The 23,886-nt window shown below is 38.8% G+C and overlaps 1 protein-coding gene across 2 annotated transcripts; it reads right to left on the bottom strand.

The window, feature by feature from the left end:
* Positions 1–702: 702 nt before the first annotated feature.
* IFNAR1 (interferon alpha and beta receptor subunit 1) lies at positions 703–23,147 on the bottom strand. 2 transcript variants are annotated; one of them, XM_082760998.1, is made up of 11 exons: positions 23,012–23,147; positions 15,077–15,197; positions 13,413–13,603; positions 12,668–12,822; positions 11,608–11,749; positions 10,534–10,648; positions 9,511–9,713; positions 8,179–8,333; positions 7,237–7,390; positions 4,920–5,074; positions 703–2,272 (listed from the first exon to the last, which is right to left on the bottom strand). In XM_082760998.1, the coding sequence occupies exons 1-11, from the start codon at positions 23,094–23,096 to the stop codon at positions 2,048–2,050; spliced, it is 1,701 nt and encodes a 566-aa protein (XP_082617124.1). In that variant the 5' UTR covers positions 23,097–23,147; the 3' UTR covers positions 703–2,047. The 2 variants fall into 2 exon arrangements, with proteins under 2 accessions (XP_082617124.1, XP_082617125.1); XM_082760999.1 differs by lacking the exon at positions 23,012–23,147 and adding an exon at positions 15,374–17,001.
* Between the last annotated feature and the right edge of the window lie 739 nt (positions 23,148–23,886).

Here is a 23,886-nt window from a genome sequence, read left to right on the forward strand (position 1 = left end):
TTCACAACTATCAAAACAATGCTCTGCAGTTGGTTACTGAAATACATGTATCAGATAAAGCATTTTCCTTAGAGGAGCAGGGAGGAAAAGAAACAACCAAAAAATACTTCAGAAAAAAATGTTTAGAATAGCCTTACTTTTGAAAAATCCCCTAAAGGAAGGTATTTCCTCAAGCTCTAGTGGAGACATATATCACAATTAAGAAAAACAATCTGAAATTGGGGTTGTCCAGGGTGTGCGTGCGTGCGCAAATGTGGGAAGCCCAGCTACAATATAAAGCAGTAAGAGGAACAGCTGCATAAACAAGTTGCCTTCTCACAGTGGAACAGCAAACTTATTTCAAAGCAAAACTACCTTGAGTAGACTGCACAAATAGACAACTTCATACTGTCTTTCATCTAATATTTCACAACAATCCACGGACTGGAACTTTTTACCAAGCCCCTGATGACTGGGATGCTCACATGCTGTCAATTTAAACCCCGATTCAGAAAATGAATTAGCATTCCTTTCTGACTGGCCTAGTGCACGCAACATTCCCACCTAAGCTCTAATCAAGTTTACATATGATATTCTTCACATAGTACTTTTTAGGAAGGACAATAACTGGAGAGTCATGGGAATTTCTATGTGATGTAGCTGAAATCTCAATATTTTGAAAATATATGGAGCCAAGAAAAGCTTAAGAAAGTGTTTAAAGAAGTAAATGTGCAAAATTTATTATGTTCTTCCATGAACACAGTAACAAAGTTTATAAAATTAGGTCACATTTGAAAATAAACATTTGAACATCAACAATTACATGTTAGACAACAAGCAACATAAAAACAACTTACTCTAAATCAATTTCTTCGTAAGAAATTAACTATTTTAAAAATCAGTTCAAAAGAAAAGTGGCACACCAAAGTGAAACAACATTGCAGCATCTTTGTATTTTGTACAAGGAAATGTTTGTTGATACAATGAGACTGAATTGAAAAAAAAACTTTGAATGACAAGCATCCTCACTGTGCTGTTAGAAGACATGTCCTAAATTCAGCTTGGATAATTCTAATTACAGAAATAAGTTCCTTTGTTAAAGGAGATTCCCATTGGCAAATACAATTCAAATAGAAGTGTTTTACGCTTCTGGTTGTCTAACCATGAGAGAGAAGAAAAAAGAATATTCTTCTTAATGTGTCTTATCATTAAAGCATTTTTCAAAGTATTATTTAAAGTATTCATTAGTTTCTTCCTGCAGCATATATCTGGCTTGGACGCTTGTCATCCTAAATGCAGAACAATACAGTTTGACTATACATCTATTTACAAAGAGCTTCCACTGTGAAATTTCTCTTTCCAGTGGAGTAAGCCTCTTTCCTAACTCTTCTCCTCCCCAAACTTGCCCAGGTTACCAAGTGATGTAGGAGAAGAGCACCCTGATGCAGGGACACAGCTTAATGAACACAAAGGCAGGCATCGGAAGTATCTGATAGCCGTGGCCACGAAAGTTTACATGGATGCTCAGAGGAGCTGCCTCACTGAAACTGGTTTCTCTGCATCCTTTGCTCTGGACCTGCTGAACCAAAAACCACTGCCCCCAAAGGGCTGGAAGAGAACATCACACTTCTTACAATTGTATCTGGCATCAGTTTTCTTCTGCCTGTGTAAACACTAGGACTCAATACTGAAATTTAAGTATTCTTTCAAAGTACACACTGGCACTCAAAGCCTGCTTGTGGAACACAGCAGGCTTTCACTGAGGTTATTAGGTTCAAGAATATGAAGTGGACAGATTTGTTCCTCTTTATTCAGGTGGTATTCCTTTTATCACAGGATGAATATTCAGTCAAAATGGTGTAAGATAACAGAAGTCAAATGTGTTTTAACTTCAGTCAGCTTGCAGCAGAGAATGTGACTTTCCACTAACCCAGTGGAAATTTGGAAGCTTCAGCACAAATATCCCAAAGCCATACTGTCTTCATTAGTCCAAGACTTTCATAATAAAAAAAAGTTTAAGTGTTTATTACACTACTAGTCCTGCATTTCAATTTTACTTCCTTAAAAGTTATATTATTTCCTTTTCTAGCATTCCTTCTGACCCTTTGCTCCCTGAGGTATCATCATCATTAGAGTAATTCCCTGAATCTCGACTGCTCTGTTTAGAGTGTTTGTAGTCTTTGAAATCATTTTGATTTACTTCTTCTATGATGCTTTCAATGACATAACAACTTTCTATTGGCTCTTCCGCAGTGGGCAGATACGGGCTGCCAAAGAGCTGTCCTCCAAATCCCTGCAAAAAGAGAAGAGAGATGAATATTCATGCCTAACACCTAAATAATGACTCCATTTAACACCATAGTTGTACAAATCTAGTTTATCACATGCAATAGCATCATAAGATTTTCTACCTATTATACGCTGTTTCCCTAAGTTCACAAATGAAAAATGACAATGAAGTTTAGTTGCATTTACATAATCAAATACTAAAGAATGATTACAGTAAAAGAGTTGAGGTTAAGATGCTGTTCGCAGCTGTCAATCACCTATATAATTGCAATATTTCTTTGACTCTAGCCTTATGAGGAAATAAAGGAAAACCCTAATTCAGAACATTTTCAGAGATCATGTCATAGCATGTGGATGACAGATGTGTGTTCGCAAAGCCTACGAGTGATTATTAGTTATTAAGCAAAGTTTGAATGAAGAAAGAGAAAGCAAGCTGCAACAGCATGATACCAACCCCTTATACAGCTCTCAACAGCATGTTGCTGTCCTTCCTACGTGCCTTAACTCTAAAAAGCAGTTGTTTAAATCAAACCCATTAGAAAAGTTCTCAGTCAAATATACATCATATCAACCATGTTACCAGCATTCTACCAAACAGAAGAGCTAAAATGTTGCCTCACAAACTAATGAAATTCAGATTTGCCCTTGGAAATTATGAGACTGGTTTACAATTTTAACTTTTACTCAGAAAGCTCTGTACACTACATATCCTAAGAGCATCAGTGAGAAGGAGAAACACATTAGGAAGGCTACACACTGCTCAGGTCTACATTTTGGGAGACACTGAAGAAAGCACGGTGATGAGCAGCTCTTGCTGCATTTCAGAACATACCCGCATTGACACGATGCTCTGTTCATTCCAGAAGGGGATCACTGAATACTATGCCAAGCAAAGCCAGAAGTTGCACAACATCTGCCTTTGAGACTTGAATCATCTAGATTGCTAGGTCAGGGCATGGTAGAAGTGTTTGCAAAGATTGGACTTTCGTTTTCATGTCCTGAATTTTAAAGAGCAGGCAATAATGACTGTTCTTTGACCACATGGATTCTCAGACCATAAAAGTACGTGGAGGACATGTCAGAAAAGCAACGTGGCTTTCACAGAATACAAGAGGCTGGAAGGGCACTCCCAACTCTTTCCAGCTTCTTGAGACGGAGATGGTTTCTGTTTGTTTTAGTGACGTTTCATGCAATTCTCTTCCACAAACATGACCCATATAACCATTCTCATATCCACAAAGGCTGTCCACATAGGAGATCTGCAGATCCCCCTGCCTGAAGATACTTTTGTTTTGAACCTGGCTCCTACTAAATAACTTATTTACTGAGAGGGTTGTGAGGCATTGGAATGGGCTGCCCAGGGAAGTGGTGGAGTCACCATCCCTGGAGGTCTTTAAAAGATGTTGAACTTAGCGATATGGTTTAGTGGAGGACTTGTTAGTATTAGGTCAGAGGTTGGACTCGATGATCTTGAGGTCTCTTCCAACCTAGACAATTCTGTGATTCTGCGATAAATCTATTTGATGTCCTCTTTCTAATAATGAAAGAGCCAGAAAATTATTTATCAATCCCTATTCATAGAATCTTAGAACTGTTTGGGCTGGAAGGGACCTTTAAAAATCATCTAGTCCACCCTTCCTTTCATGGGCAGGGACACCTCCCACTGGATCAGGTTGTCCAAAGCCCCATCCAGCCTGGCCTTGAACACTTCGAGGGATGGGGCATCCACAGTTTCTCTGGGCAACCTGTGCCAGTGCTTCACTGCCCTCATCATAAAAATTTCTTCCCAGTGTAAATCTATCCCCTTTCAGTTTAAAACCACTGCCCCTTGTCCTGTCACTACAAACCTTGGTAAAAAGTTTTTCTCAACTCTCTCAGCCTCTCTTCACACTAGAGGTGCTCCAGCCTTCCCATCACTTTCAGGGCCCTCCTCTGGACCCACTCTCACAGGTCCACATCCTTGTGGTACTGAAGCTCCAGACCTGGGTGCAGCACTCCAGGTGGGGTCCCATGAGAGCAAAGCAGAGAGGATGAATCCCCTCCATCCACTGACTGGCCACACTTCTTTTTAAGCAGCCCAGGATTTTAAGCCTGGCTTTCTGGGCTGCAAGTGCAAATTGCCAGCTCATACCCAGTTTTTCCACCCAGCTGTATCCCCATGTCCTTAGCCCTGCTTTGCAGGGCTGCAGTCAATCAATTCCCCTCTTCAGGCTACTCATGCTTGCCTTCCAAGGAAGCCTTCAGAGAAACTACTGAGGTCTAATGCAACGATGGAGAAAGACAATCCAGAAGCAATAAAAATCAAGTGCTATGCAGCAAGAAAATAATAGCAAGCTCTTAATTGAAAGGAAGCAAGTAAGACACAGTACTCATTTTATGCCATGAACCAACAGGGAGAAGGCAAAAAAGGCTAGAGCCAGATAACATGGTGGGAAAACTATTCTGGTCTCAAATTGCAGGGCAAAAGTACATACACATACAGGATAAATACATGCACTGGAATAAAAAAAGTTAGCAACTCTTTTGTGCAAATAAACAATTAAAATGTTCACTAATTGAAACTTTTGAACTGAAACTTTTTCTATAACATTTTACACTTCTTTCTAAAAGTATGTCTGCTTAATTAATGAGAAAAATCAATCTTGTCTCACCTCTATGTTCAGAGGAGGCGTGCATGATGGAAAGAACACATACTTGATTTTATTATAGGCTTGATACAGGAAAAAAATGATCAGTACAGCCACAACCAAGACAGCAATCAGGGCAGTTACAAACGTTGCTAAAATGATCAGAGGTAACATTTTATCTAAAAAAGTGGATGTGAAAAAAAAGCAAAAACAAACATTCAGTCTAGGTATTCATAAACCACACAGATTAAAACAGATGACCCCCCTCCCCCAAATCTGCTGCAGTATTTATCATAAAATAGCACATTCCTTCACTGCTATACCCAGGCACGATGGTCATTAGGAAAACAATGTAATTCTATATCTCACATAATTTTATTAGAAGCACAACCTAAGAGATTTCAAACACAAGAACATGCACATTTGCATATAGGATCAGAACCAAGATCCGATTATTCCCTCCCTCTTTGACAACAGGACAGAAAGGCTGTGCAGACAGTTACCCTGAAGGACCTGATATATGTAAATCTATTACCACCCTATTGCCTGTGTGCAGGTTCTAGCCTCAAAGAATATAATATGTGACTGACAGAGATACGGGGGTAAGAATTCCCATAGCTCATGGAAAGAGAATGGGCAATTAAAACTGTGAAGTTGGCCCTCCTTTCCTTAGCCAGGAAATGACTAGACTGGCCAGACTTGTAGGGTCTTCAGGAGCACAAAAGCACTCCAATTGTTTCTTGGACAGGAAAGGAACTCCAACGCTAAGATTCAGATGACTACAGTCCAGCCAGTAGGGAGAAAAAGGATCCTCTACCAAGCAACTCATCTACATGTATTCCTCTTCGATGCTTACCTAGGAAGAAATCAATCCCAAGGACGTTCCAACTATTTTCTACACCAGTAGTCTAGACAGTAGCTCAGCACAAGTTTTTATGCTGTCAGTATAGAAAGGTGAGATGAATTGCACCTCAGTGCTCAAACACAGTCCTGTATTGCTGCGTCAGCCCAGGAACTATGGAAAGCCTTCTAACAGGCTAGGCTCAGTTCTAAGATTTAAGGTTAGGACCTCTGGGGATGAAGTATACAAAGGCAGAATCCATCTTTTGATAGCAGAATATTCTCGTCAAAGGAACCCTTTATCTGAATTGGTATAAGCTAGTCAGTGTGTAAATTAAAGAGTTTTGCAAGCTTCCTTCTCACTGTCTCTGTTCTAGTTGGCAACACACACTCTGGCTCAAACAAGCTGAAGGGAGCTTGAACACACTAAAATAGGAGATACCAGTAGGTGCTTTACAAATAAGCAAGAAGAGACAATCAGTTCTTTTCAATCTCTATTCCCTGTTAGTAAAAATGATCAAAGGAAAAAAGAATTCCACGCTGCAATATAAGAACATTGTGAAATACAGAGCATGATCTGTGAGACTGTCTCTCTCAGTAGAGAGTCTCGAATGTACTGCTTAGTGCTAAATAGAATACTAATAAAAGAAGGGGGAAGAGTAATACCTAACCAGCAAAATAGTCAAAGAATTTGCCTTGTGAAGCTTAAAAAATAAGATTTAATTCTTCTTAGGCTTGATAAAGACAAAAACCCAAGGACTACAAATACTAATAAAACACAGGAGCTTATGATGTGAGAAAGTAATAACACAATTATTAAACGTTCTTAGCTTTAAGTCAGTTTGGATATTTATTAATTTTTCTAGTGTTAAAGGCTCTTAATGGAAAATAACTGGCCAAATTAAATTCAACAGATTATCATACCCTAGTGTTTGGAGTGAGTGTAATCCATCTTCAAACCCTTTTTCATTTTGCACAAATGCTTTTATCTATGACAACTCAGTGTCTTCATCTATAATTTGTCCCCTCACACTTCAGCACAGGATTCTTTTTTATTCAATTAATTCATAGAATAATTAAGACAATTTCAAGAATAAAGTATTCTTGAAAAATGTAGTATTCAGTGATCTCCCTTCTAAACATATATAGGAAGTGACTGAAATTAAAGCTTGCCTATTAACAAGTCATTGTACTGGATGAAGTTTAATTTGCAGTCATTATAGTTATTAATGTGAGAATTTCTAAACTGAGGTATGTTGTGGAATACAAAATGCAATTTTGTTCAGGTCAGACCAGAAGCCACATTAGCATAGCTAATTGGAGAGAACACAGAGCAGCAGAGTGACAAACTGCTGATATGATCTCTGGTCAAATGGGTGCTAACTTGGTAAGGCCATTAAGTCACATTGCAAGTATTTCCTACTTAATGAGATCTGCAAAGGCTTACGAACTGTTAACAATTTTGATTCCACGGGCATAACAAGTCCCAAGCAATTCCTACCTCCAGGTGTTTTGATGCATTCCTCATTGCTGAAGGGACTGCTTTTGTTGTAAGCTTCTGAAAATGCTTTTACTTTTACACAGTACTGTGTTGAAGGTGTAAGATCAGAGATTGTCGCTATTGTCTGTTTTATCTCTTTCACTTTTATTTCCTCCTGAAAAAGAAAATTTGGAGGAGTAAGACACACAAACATTACAGGTGCCACTCAAATAGAACAGAGTTCTGGTTTCTGCTGAAGAAGTTGGACACCCTTTTGCATTTGGATTGAATAAAATAGAAGAAACTAAAAAACTCTAAAGCAAGAATAGTCAGCAAACATTTATTGACAAAAGCAAACTATTTTTACCAGACTGAAATTTTACAGCTTAGAAGTGATATGTTGTGTGCAAAATTTAAATTCTTCCAGCTGCAGTTTTTCCTGTCTTGTTCTGCAAGTCTACAGATACACGTTTACTGGTTATGGTAGCAATGTTTTGCTATAAGAAACATTTAAAGAATATAGAAAGATGTATTAAAACTGGAGCTAAAAGCATGCAAGACTTCATTGTTTTCTGATACGTATGGCAATAATACTGCAAATACAGTGGGAAAGGAATTTAAGGGACAGAAAGCTACATTAAGACAACACACAAGTCACATTGAAAGACACCTCTATTAAAAAAATGAGTCATCTGGCAGCTTTATAAAACTCTGTGTAATTCTACAGAATCATTGCACGTGCGGCTATGTGAATGAAGAAAATTATGAAAATCTCCTCAATTTGTAATGAAAATAGTCTTAGCTAATTTTTTATAGACTCTTTCAGAAAAATAAACTGTTTGTATGATTGATACACTGTACATGTACCTTTTCTGAAAATAAGCTTCTTGAGGAGAACTTAAACGTAGTATTTATATCATAACAAATTTCATATGCTGTTTTAAGTACTTAATGAGTTCATACCTCATTATCTGATGAATTCTTCCAATACACAATCTGGTAAGATAAGTAATAACGCTCCCTCATGACTTTGTTTTCATCTCCTCCTGGAGGAGAAATCTGGACATGCAGCAAAACATCACTGATGTCCACTCTTATACTAGGAGGGCCAATTTCATCTAAAGACACACAAAAAAAAAAGTCAAAACCAAGACATATACAAATAAACATACTGACTGAAATATTGCAATTTAAACCTGTGACTTTTTAAAAACCATGTATTTAAAAAACTGACTTGACTAACAACTATATTTAGAAGCAGGTCCTGTGAAATATTTCAGTTATTTTTTCTTTGAAAGTTCATATTTTGTTTTTGCAAGCTTCAGTGACATGAAATAAGCAGGCAATAGGATTCACTCCATGCCAATCAAAGCGAAACTACGGAATGCTTCTTAATTTGATCAGGATGTGGGCCCTCTTTTTCACTTATAGCCTCTTCCACTTACTTTGAGTTAAAATTGAGATGCTTTTAAGTGTTTGGTTTCATTTGTATAATTGTTACTTATTTAATTACAAAAAGCTTTGAGAAGGGTAACCTGACCTATGGAATAGCTACTGATTCTATCTTTAATATGGAGGGAAATGGAATATTACACTCGGCATGTCAAACATTTCTTCACCTCAATAATTGATAACTTTTTGTGAAGTCAAATATTTTAGTAAGCTCACATTTCTAGCAAAACATAAAATATGCAAAACAGATTACAAACACTAATTTCACATTGGAAAGCATTACATATTTTGACTTGGATGTCATAATGATTTAAGACACTGCTTTTTCATTAAGTTCTTCAGAGTTGAACCTCAGTTTTTGTGTAATCCTGTCCTCCTGAATTTTGTGCTGAAGCAGTAATAGAGAGCAAGGAGGAGATGAGGGCAGATGCACAAGGAAACAGAGGTGCTGCTTTCCAACCTTATCTGTCTTTGAGACCAATTCTCGGTATCTCAGAAAAATAACACCAATGGCAGAAGTCAGATAAGGAATATTTGCAGTATAATCTCACAAAATTATTAATGCAATAGACGAGATTATAAAATGCCATATAATGCTTTGAGTTTCAATTTTGTAAGACAAATGATATGATTTTAAATATAGGGATATAAAACAACTGTGCTGAGTAGAGAAGACCAAGGAAAAACTCCAGTGTAACTTGAAGAGGCCAGGGCTCCCAGCAGAGTTTCTGTAGGGGAACTATGTATTCAGTTTCATTAATCCAGGAAGTGTCTTTGTGCAAATACTAGCGTTAAGTTCAAGTTGGTTAGGAAATGAAAATATTTAAGAAAACATCTCCTTACTTGTACTTAGAGGATCTATTTTTACTTCTTTAGACAAGCACGATTTATTATATTCACTCATGGCCTGCACGCGGAGATAATAAAATGCAGAAATAATGGTGATGATAGGCGTGAAATTGCATTTTGTGTTTGTGATGTTTTCACATCTGGGTACACTGAGCCACTTCCCAGAGTGATCATCATGAAGTTGCTTTGCAAAACCACTGCAAGAGATATTATAATGTTTTTATACAGGGTCCACAAATTCCAAAGCAGCACATTCACATTTAGAATACTACATACAAAAAATTAAGAGGCCTATTCTTGCAAAAGTAAACCATCTATTTTCCATTAATTACTGAAACAATGAAGCCAATTGGATCAGGAAATTCAAACCAGTGTCTGAATCAATCCTAACTAGAAAAGAAAATTGCATTTGATTTTAAAGTTTTAAAAATTCAAACTAAGATTTTTCAAACAGCTCTATTAAGTTGATTATTTTTTATGTCATGCTAAGGGAATTCCAGAAAAATGCTACTTGTTATGAGGTATCTCTCATCATTTAGATGCTGGTCACAATAATTGTGCTACAACTAGACATGAAGATATAGATTTATAGACATGCCGATTTTCTTTTTAATGTTGGAATCAGACCAGAAATAATCAACTATGTTGACAATTGAAACCTTGAAAAACAGCATTTTGCTGTTTCTAGTTATCTAATTTCTTCAAATTTAAAGACACAAAGAAACGCAAACTTCATATTTTATAATTCTACTTAGCTTGTATATAGTCCATTCCATGAAGTATTTAACACCCTTAAAACAAGCCTAGTATTCTGACATTATACAATATGATGTTATTTGCAATCCTTTCAAAGCCATGCTAAGACCAGATGATTTATCCACTGTTATACTGCATATCTTAAGCCATGTTTGTGAAGTATTTCAATTTAGCTTCCAGTAAGTGTTTGCAAAATACAATAGATAACATTTAGAACTACATAATTAGTTTATACAGAGATACAGAAACTGTTTAACTCACAGGAGATACTGTACGGTATAGTTCACATGTTGTTTATATGGATTATTCCAATGCAGATGAAATTGCATGTTCAAAGCAGAAACTTTCAGATTTGCTGGACAAAATAAGTAATTTACTGCATAAAATGGAAAAAAAAAAAAAAAGGAAGGAAATCCAGAGTTACTAAAAAGCCTTACAGCAATTTCTCACTGAGTGTTCAGTTCAGCAATTCACACTGGCCAGTTATCACATAAATGATGGCACACATACAGTAAGTAAGAAAAAAAAATCAAAATTGCCTGTTTTCATTATAAAGATGGCAAATTAATACACTGTATATATCACGGAATTTAAGTCTTTAATATTACAAGCACCAGTTAAAAAGCAGTGTCGGTAAAATTAAGTACAGATGCATTGAGATTAGTGTAAACAAAATGGTCCAGCAATGACTTGCCTAGAAAATTGTGTAAAATACATACAAGCAAGCATGAAGTAGTTTTGATGTACCATCCAATCTAGCATTTGACTTTCTCAATTCCCACACTATATTTTCCCCTAAAATAAATATTTAAAAATACTTAGACACTTGAACAACGTGAAAAAGAATTTAAATTCAGACAGGTAAAACAAGACATTAATTGTAAGCAAAACTGCCACCTAGCCATTCTTCAGAATCTGCAAGAATAAAGTCACCAAGGCTTGCATGAAAGAGGTTTTCTTAAGCTTGGCTCAAGTTTGTGTATGTTCATTTACTGCCAAATATACAAGAGTCTTTTGTTCTGCCTACACACACTTCCTTCTGATTTAAATCGAAAAATATCCGGTTTTCCAATATAGAGAAAGTAGTTTTTGCAGTACAAATTAATGGACAGAATTTGCCTCAGTGAAAGCCTTTTTGTACTGTTAAAACTATAGTAGTGATAGGTGACGTTATATTGATTTAAAACAGAAAAACTAAGTAATTGTCAAGATTGCTTTTATACCAAAAGAAGTAGGAACCTGGCATCTCTGTGCATTTTTGTTGTGTTAAAACAATATACTTTCCAAAAGTTTAAATAAATAATCAATTTAAAATTAAATAGTTTCACGTTATACCTTTACGGGTAGTTTTTACACAATGAATGGGACTGAATAAGCCTTCTTGATAGTAAAGAATTGCTTGGACTTTTAAACAATAGGTTGTCTCAGGTGCAAGACCACTGATGGTATCCACAGGAAAAATATTTTGACTTCTGACCTGTCAGAAAGAATTGTGGACAGCATGAGCAGCATCTTCCAGATTAGCTGATTTTTAAAGTATCTTTTCCTCCAGGTTTCAGCCCATTTATATAATATTATTTATATTATATAAATATACCCTAAAAACAAAACAAAACAACAACAAAAAAAAACTAAAGTAGGGAACAAAGGATAATATATGGGCTGATTTGTGCTAAAGGGAAGTTTCAAACTTAGCCATGAGACTGAGATACTCCTTTACATATGAAATTGGGTGTCCAGTTGTAGGGTTGCAGCACTGCTGTACATAAAGCAGAACTTACCACACATTCAGGTGCATACTCTGAAGACAAAATAGTGCATTTGTATTTCTCAATTAATTGAGAATTTACAATTCTAGAATTTACAAATTCTAAAAATTCTGTAAGAATTCTAAAAAAAAACCCTGTAAATTCTAGAATTTAGAATTCTAAGACCTCATAAGAATCCTTAAACTCTCCTGACATACAATATGAAAACAAAGAACTTCATGACACAGAACTGCACTATGATAGTCAAGCTCCACATATCTACACCCCATTGTAAATGCTTCTTCCCACTACCCTGAACTCTTTCCCTTCCCTGTTGTTCTTAGCTGATGGTAGCTGCTGCTCCAACTTATCTGAGATGGTTTCACTTGGTTCCTCATGCATTAGGCTCCAGCATTTAACAGAAATACAAAGCTTGTATCACAAAATATCCAACAGTCCTCTACTTGAAAACAAAACAAAACACAAACCAACCAAAAAAAACACCCTCAACTTCCCAACTGCATAGCAACAATTATACTGAGTTACAGAATTAAACAGTTACATAGTTAAACAGTTCAATTTTAGATCATTAAGCAATTAAAGTACATTTTTGGCAGTTGAGATCAAAAATCAAAATGTAACCATACCTCTGCATCAGATGAATTTTCCCAGATAACCAGATTATATTTAAAACTCGACAGATTCCACATTTTTCGGTCCTGATTTGATTCTAGAGGAGAAACTTGAATTTTAATGACACCATTTATGGACTGCAAATGTATTTCTGGGGGACCAATCTGAGCTGAAAATATGAAAGAAAAAGAAGTCAGCAAGAATGTTTAAAGAAATACTACCCAAAAAGTAACTTACGTTAATAAACCCACAGTAATGGCATATAGTATCTTATTTTAGCTTGGACAGGTACACCCTTTGCTGGGTAAAAAAAAACAACAGGTGGATGACTGAGCCCAGAGAGCATTGGTGAATAGAGTTTAATGACAGATCCTGCACTTTGGCCAATCCAACTCAACTAATACAACAGAGGGAAGGCAACTATCATCCTATACCATAATGAAAAATCAGGGGGTCGGTAGAAGACTTCCAGAGAAGTCTACTATATGGAGATTTTTTTTTTTTTTTTTTTAAAAGAAGTCTAGAGAAGTAGCCATAGAGAACTCTGTCACAAGAACAGCATCACTTTCAATACCTTTTCCTTTCCAGAAAGGAAAGAATAATAGCATTCTATCACCTGCAAATACCTTGTATTACTTTTAGATTGAGAAAGTGACTAGTTCATGTTATGAGCAATGGAAACCACATGCATTTTTCCCCAGTAATGTGAAAAAGGACATGTAACTAAAAAAAATGTTGCAGTAAATATGGAGCTCATACCTATAAGAAATGGAATCATTTCAAAAACACTAGACCATGGTGATTTGTCTTCCTTTCGCTCAGCCCTTACGCGCACAAGATGCTCATCATTGTATTCAGTTATCGCTGAAGAAAAGTCACATTCTGTGTCAGTGACGTTTTGACAACCAGGCAACTCCTTCCATTCCGTTTCACTTGTCTTAGGATCAAGCCTGCAAGGTGAGTTAAAAATATCACACACACAAGAACAACTTACAATACAATCTAAGTCATCAGTTCCTCCTAAGTCATCCTTTTCTTCTTAATGCTAGTAAGAGTCAGGTTGCTTAGCATTTAACACCAATTACACTGGTGTTAGGGATCTCTATTTCATCAGCCTTGAGTTTATATTACCATTTATTAATTAAATTAGTTTATCCTTATTACTCAAGAGTATCAGAATTTGTAGACTGGTAGTTAACATTTGCTTTATTCACTGTGTAAACACAGCATCTAAGAACAGTATCAAAGAATTGTCAAAATCCAAAATTATACCCTTAATACATTACCCTAGTTTGGTAAGGATTTTATAAAACTGTTGGAAGAAATTTAAAAGTCTTAATGGCAATAAATGCTTAAGAAAACATAAAAGAACCAAAGAAAATAATTCTAATGTAAGCAAGGGGTGTAGATTAGGGGAAAAAGAAAAAGCAGAAAAATGGAGTTTGACAATAAATGTTGGACAAAAAAGCTTTCCAGAAGCTTTATTTCTTGCAAGTTAACAGACAGCAATACCTGTTTTAGCAAACAGGAATTGCATACAAGTATTACAAACAATCTCACCAAAAAACAAAACAAAAAAAAAAGCGCAGACTTGAAGTAGTAATTGTTTGTCCTCAACACTTACCTTACAGATTTATTTTAAAACTTAAGTGGTCTGAATTTTCAACGTATCTGTTTGTCATTTACATATTGAAAGACAGCTTTTTTAAATCCACAAAATTTTACATTAATAAATCCAAAAATAAAAGAACTTCTTAAGCTATTTTATCTTAGAAGTGTTTTTAAATATTTGCCTGTCAGGATAGTACCACAAAATACCAAACATATATGTCTATGCTTATATAAGCATGCATAAGTATTGGTATATGAAAAAAAAAAAAAAAAAAAAAGAAAACCAAGCTAACATTTAAGAACAAAGATTGATTTATCTAGTCATTAAAATTTGCAGATGAGAAATCTAGATTCATAAATACATTGACAGATTATTCAATATCTACACTGAAAATTCTCTTGAGATCTGTGCACGTGTGTGTGGGTGTCTTTTGACACAATCTAGCTCAAATAAAAACAAAACAAAAACAAGAGTCACAAAATCTAAAAACTACACTTCCAAGTGTACCAGTTTATCTTCTCAGTACCTCAGTGATTCTTGGAGAATTATTACTAAATGTGGTCTGCATTTATAAAGCATCACCACCAGTGAACAATCTAATTTTACGTATAAGATAGAAACATGAAGGACAATACTAGGATTCTGCTTCAGTTCAAGACTTAGTCTTCCTGCTTCTACTTTCTGAATTTCAAAGTCTCTAGAAGTTTTAGACAGCAGCATTTAGAAGCATAGTCATAAATCAATAAATTATTTTCTCTTCTACACAAATAAGCGTCAGATACTTCTGGCTCTGAATAAAGCTACTACTTACCACTGATATTCGGCTGAAAATGTGACATTGGTATCATTCCCCGTGTAGTTCCACCTTAGAGTGAAGTTTGTATTTACAACATAGACCTGAATATCCTGAGGACTCTTCAAATCGGTTTGGCCTATAAGAAAGTAACAGACATATATAAGGACTGGGATAAATATTTTTTTACGTAAACTGAGAACCCACTTTTGTTAAAAAAAAAAAAAAAAAAAAAAAAAAAGTAGAGAGTTATGAAATATCAATAAACATTTCACTGAGTTTAAAAAACAAACCAAAATGAAAACAAAAACCTACCACAACACGCTATGCAAATGACATTCAACATACAGCCTAGGAGCTGCGCATCAAGCAGCTTCTTCGCTCATCTGACCATACAAGCTCTCTCCTCCTTGTTTAAGGTCCTCCTCCCACTTCCCGTTTAAAAGCACGTACAGATGTAGCATTCAGCGCCTGTAGTTCACGGCCACAGGCTGATTATACGCAGTCGGAAGGCCTTTAACCAGCATTTTGTTGGCTGGATTCGACGTCTGGATCTCAGCTGCAAACTGCTAGGGATTAACCCGCTGCTGTCATCTCACGTCTGTGGGACAGGTAGAGCTTTCCAGCCTCGTTTTATGTCATGTATTACTGTCACAAATTCAGTGTACAGCCTTGAACGTAAATCCCGTTCAGGATCTTGTACCTCACTCAGGGTAATCGTGTCTTTGGCATGATTAAAGACCTAAGGAGGCACATAAAAGACCTAAGGAGGGCAGGGTTCAAGTCTCAGGATGCAGATACGAATTACCAAAACATCAAGGGAAAGAGGAGACCTGACTTCTGAAAGGCAGACTGCCAACAAGAGGGAAGGACACATGCTGGAACCACCTGCAGGATAGCTCTCTCCTTCTGTATTTTTCCACCTTTCAAAAAAAAAAAGTGATTAATAAAGCCCTGTTTCATTACTGCCTTATAGTTACCATTAACTCTGAGATATGCAGAGTGTCCTAGGTGCTCCCCTTAGGGCACAATTCAGCTATCGGACCAGTAATAATGCTGCAGGGGAAGGAATTATTCTGGTATTTAGGCAAACTGAACATTATCTGGCTACTTTCAAGGTATGTTTTCCTTTGACATCAGTCCATGGCACGACTTCAAAACAGTGAGGCTACAATGTTATAACAGGGACAACGTTTGGTCTGAAAGTTTTCTAGTAACACTATCCTAAACCAGACTCTGGCTTACAGAGCAGATGCAAGCAGGGTGGAAAAAAAAAAGTCATTCATACACTCAGTCTCTGTGTAAATAATTATTGATAAATTATCTTAATAGACGGTATGGGAGAAAAACATCTTTTGAGAGCATCATTTAACTGCCAAGGTCTGAACAGCTTCCAGTAGCAGGCACTAAGCCAGTTTCTGTAGTTCTCCAGCAAAACGCACAAAAAAAAACCCAACAAAAAACAACAAAAAAAGAGCCTGCCGTGGCAGGGCTAAACAGAAGGCTTTACAGCAGGAGACGCCTGAGGTAGATTCTTTACAGGGAGCCCTGAGCACACTGTAGAAGGCAGTGTTGGGTAACATCGTATTAGTTGAGACTCACCGTGCACCTCCAAGAGCTCCAGCACCAGTAAAAAAAAGTGATGATGCATTACGATAATTAGTTTCATTTTCAAATCCTTATCTTACATGTTGTACGCGGCTTTACAGTAAGAGTTATTAAAGCTTTTCCATTGGGGTCGGAGAGGAAAAAGGAAGTCTGGTAGCAGGATTGTTTGGAGATTCTTGTTCTGAACAGTTACCCTATTGCCCCAAGTTTTTGAAAGCTGGTGTCAGACTTCAACGTTTTAAGCTAGGCAAGCTTTTTCTACAGCTAGCAAATACCACAGCCAATAATCATATCCTGTCTCTGGATACAAACAACACTGCAGAAGTGCAGCTCTGGGCTCTTGGGCTCTGACATTTGCTGTCGCTTTTCCAAATGAATCTGTAAAACTTCACGGCACTTGGTATGAACTCAAGCACTCAAATTAAAATTGGGAAACGTCATGAAATACAGATTTCAGCTAATTATTTAAACCGATGTTTCAGAAGGTTTTTTTTTTTTTGTCCCCTCCCACCCACTGAACCTCCCCCAGAAGGCTTCAGTCAGATGGCACTTATGAAGGCGTTGTAGGACTTTTCCATCCCAGGCATACCCCAGAAAAGGAGCCAACAGCATGACTCTGAAAACCACACGAAACCTTATAGCCATCAATACACTACTTCACTATTCTTGTAAAGCCATCGGTAAGAAAACTGTGTGCTTCTTTCTCCCCCCGTACCTTTGATTTTAACTACTAATTGCGGGGGGCACAGTGGAAGGCAGAAGGGAAGAGTTGTTGGAAACCGCTACTTACAGTTCAACGGGGTCGTGCCTGCACCCACACACTTGGCCTTCATAGAAACCTAAGTAGTATTTTTTTTTATTTTTTATTTTTTAACTCTATCTAAACATGGGACATAAGAGCATCACACACGTTCAACAGTTTTGCAGAAGCTTAAAATCTCCCCCTATACTAAAAAGTATCAAAATCATCTCTTTCAACAGCAGCAAAATGGATAAGGAAGCTCACCGAGAAGAGGAGGTTAGTTTACTTATGAATATAATTCCCCCCCCCCCCCCCCCCCCCCGGTTTTATTGCAAGATAAAGTTCAAATACTTTTCCAACCACAACACAGTGGTTTTGCAGTGAAGGCTGCTATCAGGAAAGCATAAAGCTTTTTGGGAAATGAACCGATAGCTACCACAAAAGGTGCCAAGCTACCAGCAAAACTTCCCTTGTTTGGTGTGGGAATTGAGGCTTTCTGAGGCCTATCTGGACAAGGAAATTACTCCGAATTCTGCTGCAACCCTTTTTGATGGTTGGACAGTGAATTCAGAAGGTCTTTATCCCACAGCAATTTTAGTAACAGGCCCAGAAGGTTGTCACGAGTCTCAGATGTGACTGCCTCTTTTCTCGGAGAACTTCCTCTTGCCGGTTTGAACACCGTGGACTCCAGCCTGATGTTCACCCTTTCGCAATCCTCCTTACAAACTGCTGGAACCAGGCATCCAGAGCTGTCTTCCCTGGCACACGACAGCCTTTAGAGACCGTTAATAAACAGAAACATGCCATTCAGAGACCTGTAAAATGACCTAAAAATCCATTACAGAGTTAGAAGTAACTTGTACCAGTTCCCCACAGAAAATCGTACGGCTTTAATTTTTCAGAAAGCCGTTCAGTGGTGTTGAACATAACACTGTACAAGCGTGAGCATTTGCGGCCAGTGCTCAGCAGTTTTCAAGAAGGGGAAAAGATGGTGAAGAGGACAACCCCAGGTACAGAATAGCTCTATCCTGGGAGGGGTAAGACACTCTTCGGCCTTCAAAGCAGCAAACTTTGCCGTCCCTGCAATGCAAAGCTGGAAAGCACCAGCACCAGCAACTCCACTTTACTCAGGAGAATGAAAGTGCCGCTTCACTGAACGCTGGGGCTGCGGAATTCCCTCCCACAGTGCTGTCAGCACCGAGCTCTCGCCTGGTTCGTGAGCTGAGTCAGACAGAAAGTCTCGGCACTACCGACTGCCGGAAGGTTGGGCCATCAGCTGGCACCACGTGTTTGCTTTTGTTGTTTCCTGCTCCGCTTCTAGCTGCTGCAAACACCAGACTAGATGGCCTTTTGGCTTCATCTGATGTGAAATATAGATGAAAAAAAAACTAAAACACCACAACGCCTGTTGTAGATCTACCCTGAGCAGGATTAGGTACTTTCCTCCTTGCCCTGGCAGGAAAGACAGATTGTTGCTTTATAAAGACCCAATCCTCACAGACAATCTTCATAACTCAAACAACCCTCACGAGGATATCAAATTTGATAATTTAAATAATTATTTATTGAATTGTTCTGCTTTCATTTGTTCACTCCATCTTTTGCTGGAGATAAAAGGAAGGATACAATCAGAGATCTAACTTTAGATTTATACTCTAAGAAACCTCTTTGGTTGACTTTAATAAAAGGTAATGATAATCGAGTCACATTTTAACAGTTCCTAATCATTCCTTCATCCGATACAAGCACAGGAACTGAGCTGGAAGAAACCTTTCAACGTCACCTACAGCTCACGCTGGAGAAAGCTGGTGGCTGTTTTGTGTACATCAGAGGTTTATGTAGTGAAGCTTTGTGGCTGCCACCAATGCATGGCCTCTTTTTACAGGCCTCCGATCTCCTGAAATGTTTCCCTATCCCTGTCATTAGAGATTACAGAAAGCTTTCTGTGAATTGGAAGTAAAAAAAAAAACTCCCAAATCAGATTTCTTAGTAGTTTCTGTTGGAGATCTTGATCTTTACAGACCAGACCAAGTTTCTGTATGACAAAGATGCTTGCTTAGCTGTCATTTATAGTCCTGCAAAACCAGGAGTGTAACAGCAATCTCCTCTACACACATCTAGCTCATGTCTATGGATACTAAAGCACACTATTCTTTTATAATCTTATAGTGCATCTCTTTATTCTCTCTAAGCATCAGACTCTTACGTATTTGAAGCTAGATTAAACACGAATGACAAAGAGAAACCTAAATGACAGCTACGGTTCTTTTCATTTTACTTTTTCGGTCAAATTTCCTAGCTTTCCGAATGACTTTCATTCTTCTCTTCTGCATTCTCTCCAAATGGCTGTGCTCCCCTGGAACACTGTAATTCAGAAAGTCACAACACTCTGGCAGAAATTTATAAACGGAGCCCGGCTTACAAGAAACATGACCTAACCTTCCCATTCTAATTGACACGACTCTGCCCCAACACTTCTTGGGTTTTCTCCAGCACGGCAACTAAACTTCTAGACAAAAGCTCAAGGCACTGTAACACCATAGATCTTTATTTAATTTTTTTTTTTTTTGGGGGGAGGGGCTGTAGAACTGATATAACTGATATTTAGACCATCATTTGTCACTTTCTGCTTGGCTAAGAACAAAGCCCCTGCACAAGTCCTTTCTCGGTGCCAGCAGGCCTTTTTCCGGGACCTTTCTCCAGCTTGTTGGGACACCGCTCAGTTCCACTCCGGCTGCTTCAAGCAATCGCAAGCTCCTCCCACTCAGCTAAAGGCAGTTTTGATAAGCTTATGCTGTTCTACCACAGACTGTTAGCAAGCATCCATGTAACGTGACGTTGACAGCAAACTGTAACGCGTCTTAGCAAGGTGGAAAATCATACTGTAGTAGTTTAAGCATACTGGAGAAAATAATGTATGTTACGAGATCAGTACACGGTATAGATTCAAAAGCAATACTGAGCCAAAATTGTATGCAATCAGAACTCTTCTATCCACACACCTTTCATTCTAAAATAGCAGAAATTCAGGTTGATTTAACGTTTGCTCTCGATAACACGGACATGGCTCGTTGTTCCACGCCCATCCCTTCACAAAGTAACCCCTACTTCCAGTGTTTTGTGTTTGCTTACCTAAACCAATCACCTACCCCCCAATAAACAATAATCCTAGAATGCAGGAGTAAGCTTGGTAATATTGCCTTCCCAGAGAGGTTTCATGGTTTTGCAAGAAACCAGATATGCAAAGCAACATTTATTCCAGCATTACTGATTCAGCTGACTGATTCAATCACAAAGACAAGAAGCACGCACCGCTGCCCAAGCTTCCAGTTCCTCATCAACCAAACCACTTTAAATCCCCATCTCAGGGACAATAAATCAAAAAAGCAGCATCAAAAAAATACCCTTTAAAAATCTACTAATTGTTTTTCAATGTATTTTAATTTTCTGGTGTTTTCCGTGAATAATCCACACAAATACAGTAAATACTGCCTTCTAGCTCATGGCTGATACAGATGAAGAGAGAGAATTTGTCGAAGATAGCAAGGCTCACAATCCACTGCTGTGATCTACAGATACTCCCATGGAGAGATTTACAATGTCAACAAATTTAGTTGCTTTTTCCTCAAGCAGCAAAAACCTATCTTATAAACTTACTGTGAACCTTTAAAACTGTTTCAAAACTAGAAGTTGTCAGATCAAAAGTTATTTAAAATAATACACCATTTCACTCAAAGGGAAGTGGTTTTTTTTTTGGTCTCCTATTTGAATTACAAAGAGAAGTATAGCATGAAAGTATACATATGACTACATCTCCTAAACAGTCCTTCATAACTGTTTTAATGCTGTATTCTAGCAGGCTTCACAACAGAGGAGATAAGAGATGAATTATTTTTCCTCTGAAAAAAACAAACAAACAAAAAAAAACAACCAACCAAACAAAAAACCCCCTGTTTAAGATGTAAAAATCATATCAAGCCTGTACTTAAACTGAAGTTTTTGAATAACTTCCCCAAGCCCAACAGTCTGACACAGATAACCTTGACGTACAGTTGTTTAAGGCAAGATCTCAATGATAATCCTTCCACTGCTTAGTAAACACGTTTTAAAGTTGTGGAGAAAAATATTCAATTACCTTTCTTATACACACTTAAATTTAATTGAAATATGCAGGCAAAATATTTTTAAGTTTTGATTCCAAATGGCACTTGATAGAAGACATTAAAAAAAGTAATAATCCTTTTCCATGTAGAATACCCTTATCTGTAAAGAATTTAACTTGAACGCATATTACAACTGTACCAGCTTACACAGGTATGCATGAAGTTACAATAAGCCAGAAGGATTTCCAAGATTTCTGTAACCCATGTGTTTTAGATTTCTAGCATAATTTAAATAGTAGGAGTCACAGAAAAGCTCAGGTTTATCATGATAGAAACAGAGACTAGACAAGAGCGTCTAAGACTAACGTAGATAGTGAGCAACTAATCAGAATCAAACTTTGCATAACAAATCGAAAGGAAGACTCAAGTTCATCTCTAAAATCAAGATTTGTGGCTAGCTTATTTTACTAGTATACATTTAAAATTAATTCACGTTACTTCACATAAAGCATAACAACGCTGGTATTGAGGACAACGTTGCAAGACGTTAGATTGACACGAAAACAAGATATGAAAGGGAAAAAAAGCGTATAGCACAACTGCCTATCATCCTTCCCCTGCCGTACTTTAATAAACTAAAATAAACTTGAGTGCCTGACCACCCTCTCAGTGAAGAACCTTTTCCTAATATCCAACCCGAACCTCCCCTGACGAAAAGCCATTCAGCAAGAGAACAAAAAAAAATAGTCCATTAGGCAGAAATGATGGAAAATTTAGCTCAGCCTTTCAGCATGGTAAGAAAAGGAGGCCTCTAATGTGTGAGGATGAAAAAACATGTAAAGCCACAACCAAACACATGGCAAAGACGACTCAGCTGTGCAGACCCAGGGTTGTCCCCAGAGCTTTTAGAAGGGGGACCGCTGGTTTTGACAGGGCAGAAGGGGACAGGTCACTAACAGAGCAGCTACTTCTGCGCCTCCAAGCGGTGTATGGCACGTAAATTATTTCCTGTGAGGCTTGTAGGCTAACGCAAGCAGCCGCAGGTATCACGGCGCTTCCAGTTCGGGGTCGGAATTTGGGGGCGATGCCCACAGAACAGAGCTACAGACCCAACGAGCGAAAAAAAAAACAAAGAGCAGAGCTCCCAGGGCTGCTTCTCTGCCCGGGCCCTACCACGAACACACAGCGTGGACCCCAAAATCCACCCTGTGCTCCTCCGGGTGTGCCAGACGCGAGGCACACAGCCCCACAGGGGGCACAGCGCTCGGGCGTCGCCCTCCAACACCCCCCCACTTCAACCCACCGCACTTCACAACGCCCAGCACCGGGGCAGGAAGGCAAAATACCTGCCGTGCCCGACACCCCTCTCTCAAAACAGCTGCCCAAACACCCATCACCACCGCGTCCCCCCCCCAACCCGGCTGCCACCGAGCCCGGCGGCGGCGGAGCCCCCCCCTCATGGCGGCCGCCGCCGCCCTCATGGCGGCGGCCGGGGCTGACCTGCGCAGCGGCGGGGGGCAGCGGCCAGCAGGCAGCACCACAGCGGCAGCAGCAGAGCCCGGGCCCGGCAGCCCGCTGCCTCCATCCCTCTCCGTTACCGGAAGGCTCCCGGGGCCGCGCATGCGGGCATAACGGGGCGGAGAGGGGCGGGGAGGAGGCTGGCGGCCGCGGGTGGCTCGCAGCCGGCGTTTGGGGGCTGGTGGTAGGGCTCCGATTCGTATCTGGGTACTGCAGCTGCTGTGTCAGCCTGATAAGGGTCCTGACCCTAATCTTTCACCGCGCTCTGCCCGTGTGGTGCGGAGGGTGTTATCCCAGCCCGGCCCCACAGGGTCGGTAGAGCCCTTCAGGCAGCTCGCAAGGGGGCTTTGAGCTCTCTTTAATCAGCAATAATGGGGTTTTGGGGTGGGAGGTGTCCCTGCCCGTGGCAGGGGGCTGGAACTGGTCTTTAAGGTCTTTTCCAACCCAAACGACTCTGTGGTAAGATTCAAGGCAGGGCACTTGGCTGGGAAGGGAGAAGCCTGACCCTGAGTGTGAGGATGTGATAGTGTCGAGTGCACGCACTGCAGACCCGAGAGGAGCTTAGACCCAGTTTAGACCCAGCTCGCTGCTTTTGCAGACAAGAAGGTCACACTCCATCATTACAGAGATTCTCTTTTTCTGTTTCATGTTTTTTTATGAGACTGCCCTGCTGCAGTGACTGGGGAGGTAGAAGCGAGGGTTTTCCTTTTAACTTCCTGTACACTCAAAGCAACAAAATACCTAAGCAGTCACAGCAGTGCATTTGGAGATAAGGATTTGAAACTTCAGTAAGCTAAGGTCTGTGTCCTCTCCATCCTAAGCTCTTTAAACATTGCATTATTTGTTGCTTATGGAGA

The sequence above is a fragment of the Aythya marila genome, assembly GCF_965140915.1.
Source record: "Aythya marila genome assembly, chromosome: 1".
In the NCBI taxonomy this organism is placed as follows: Eukaryota; Metazoa; Chordata; class Aves; order Anseriformes; family Anatidae; genus Aythya; species Aythya marila.

Bases quoted from the DNA above. Each gene is read 5' to 3' on its own strand.
- IFNAR1 (XM_082760998.1), bottom strand. From the start codon at position 23,096: ATGGAGGCAGCGGGCTGCCGGGCCCGGGCTCTGCTGCTGCCGCTGTGG. The intron at 8,334-9,510 runs GTAAGGAGATGT...GTGTGTCTTTAG, and splicing joins AATAGATCCTCTAAGTACAA to ATGAAATTGGCCCTCCTAGT. The intron at 2,273-4,919 runs GTGAGACAAGAT...CTCTTTTTGCAG, and splicing joins CGCCTCCTCTGAACATAGAG to GGATTTGGAGGACAGCTCTT.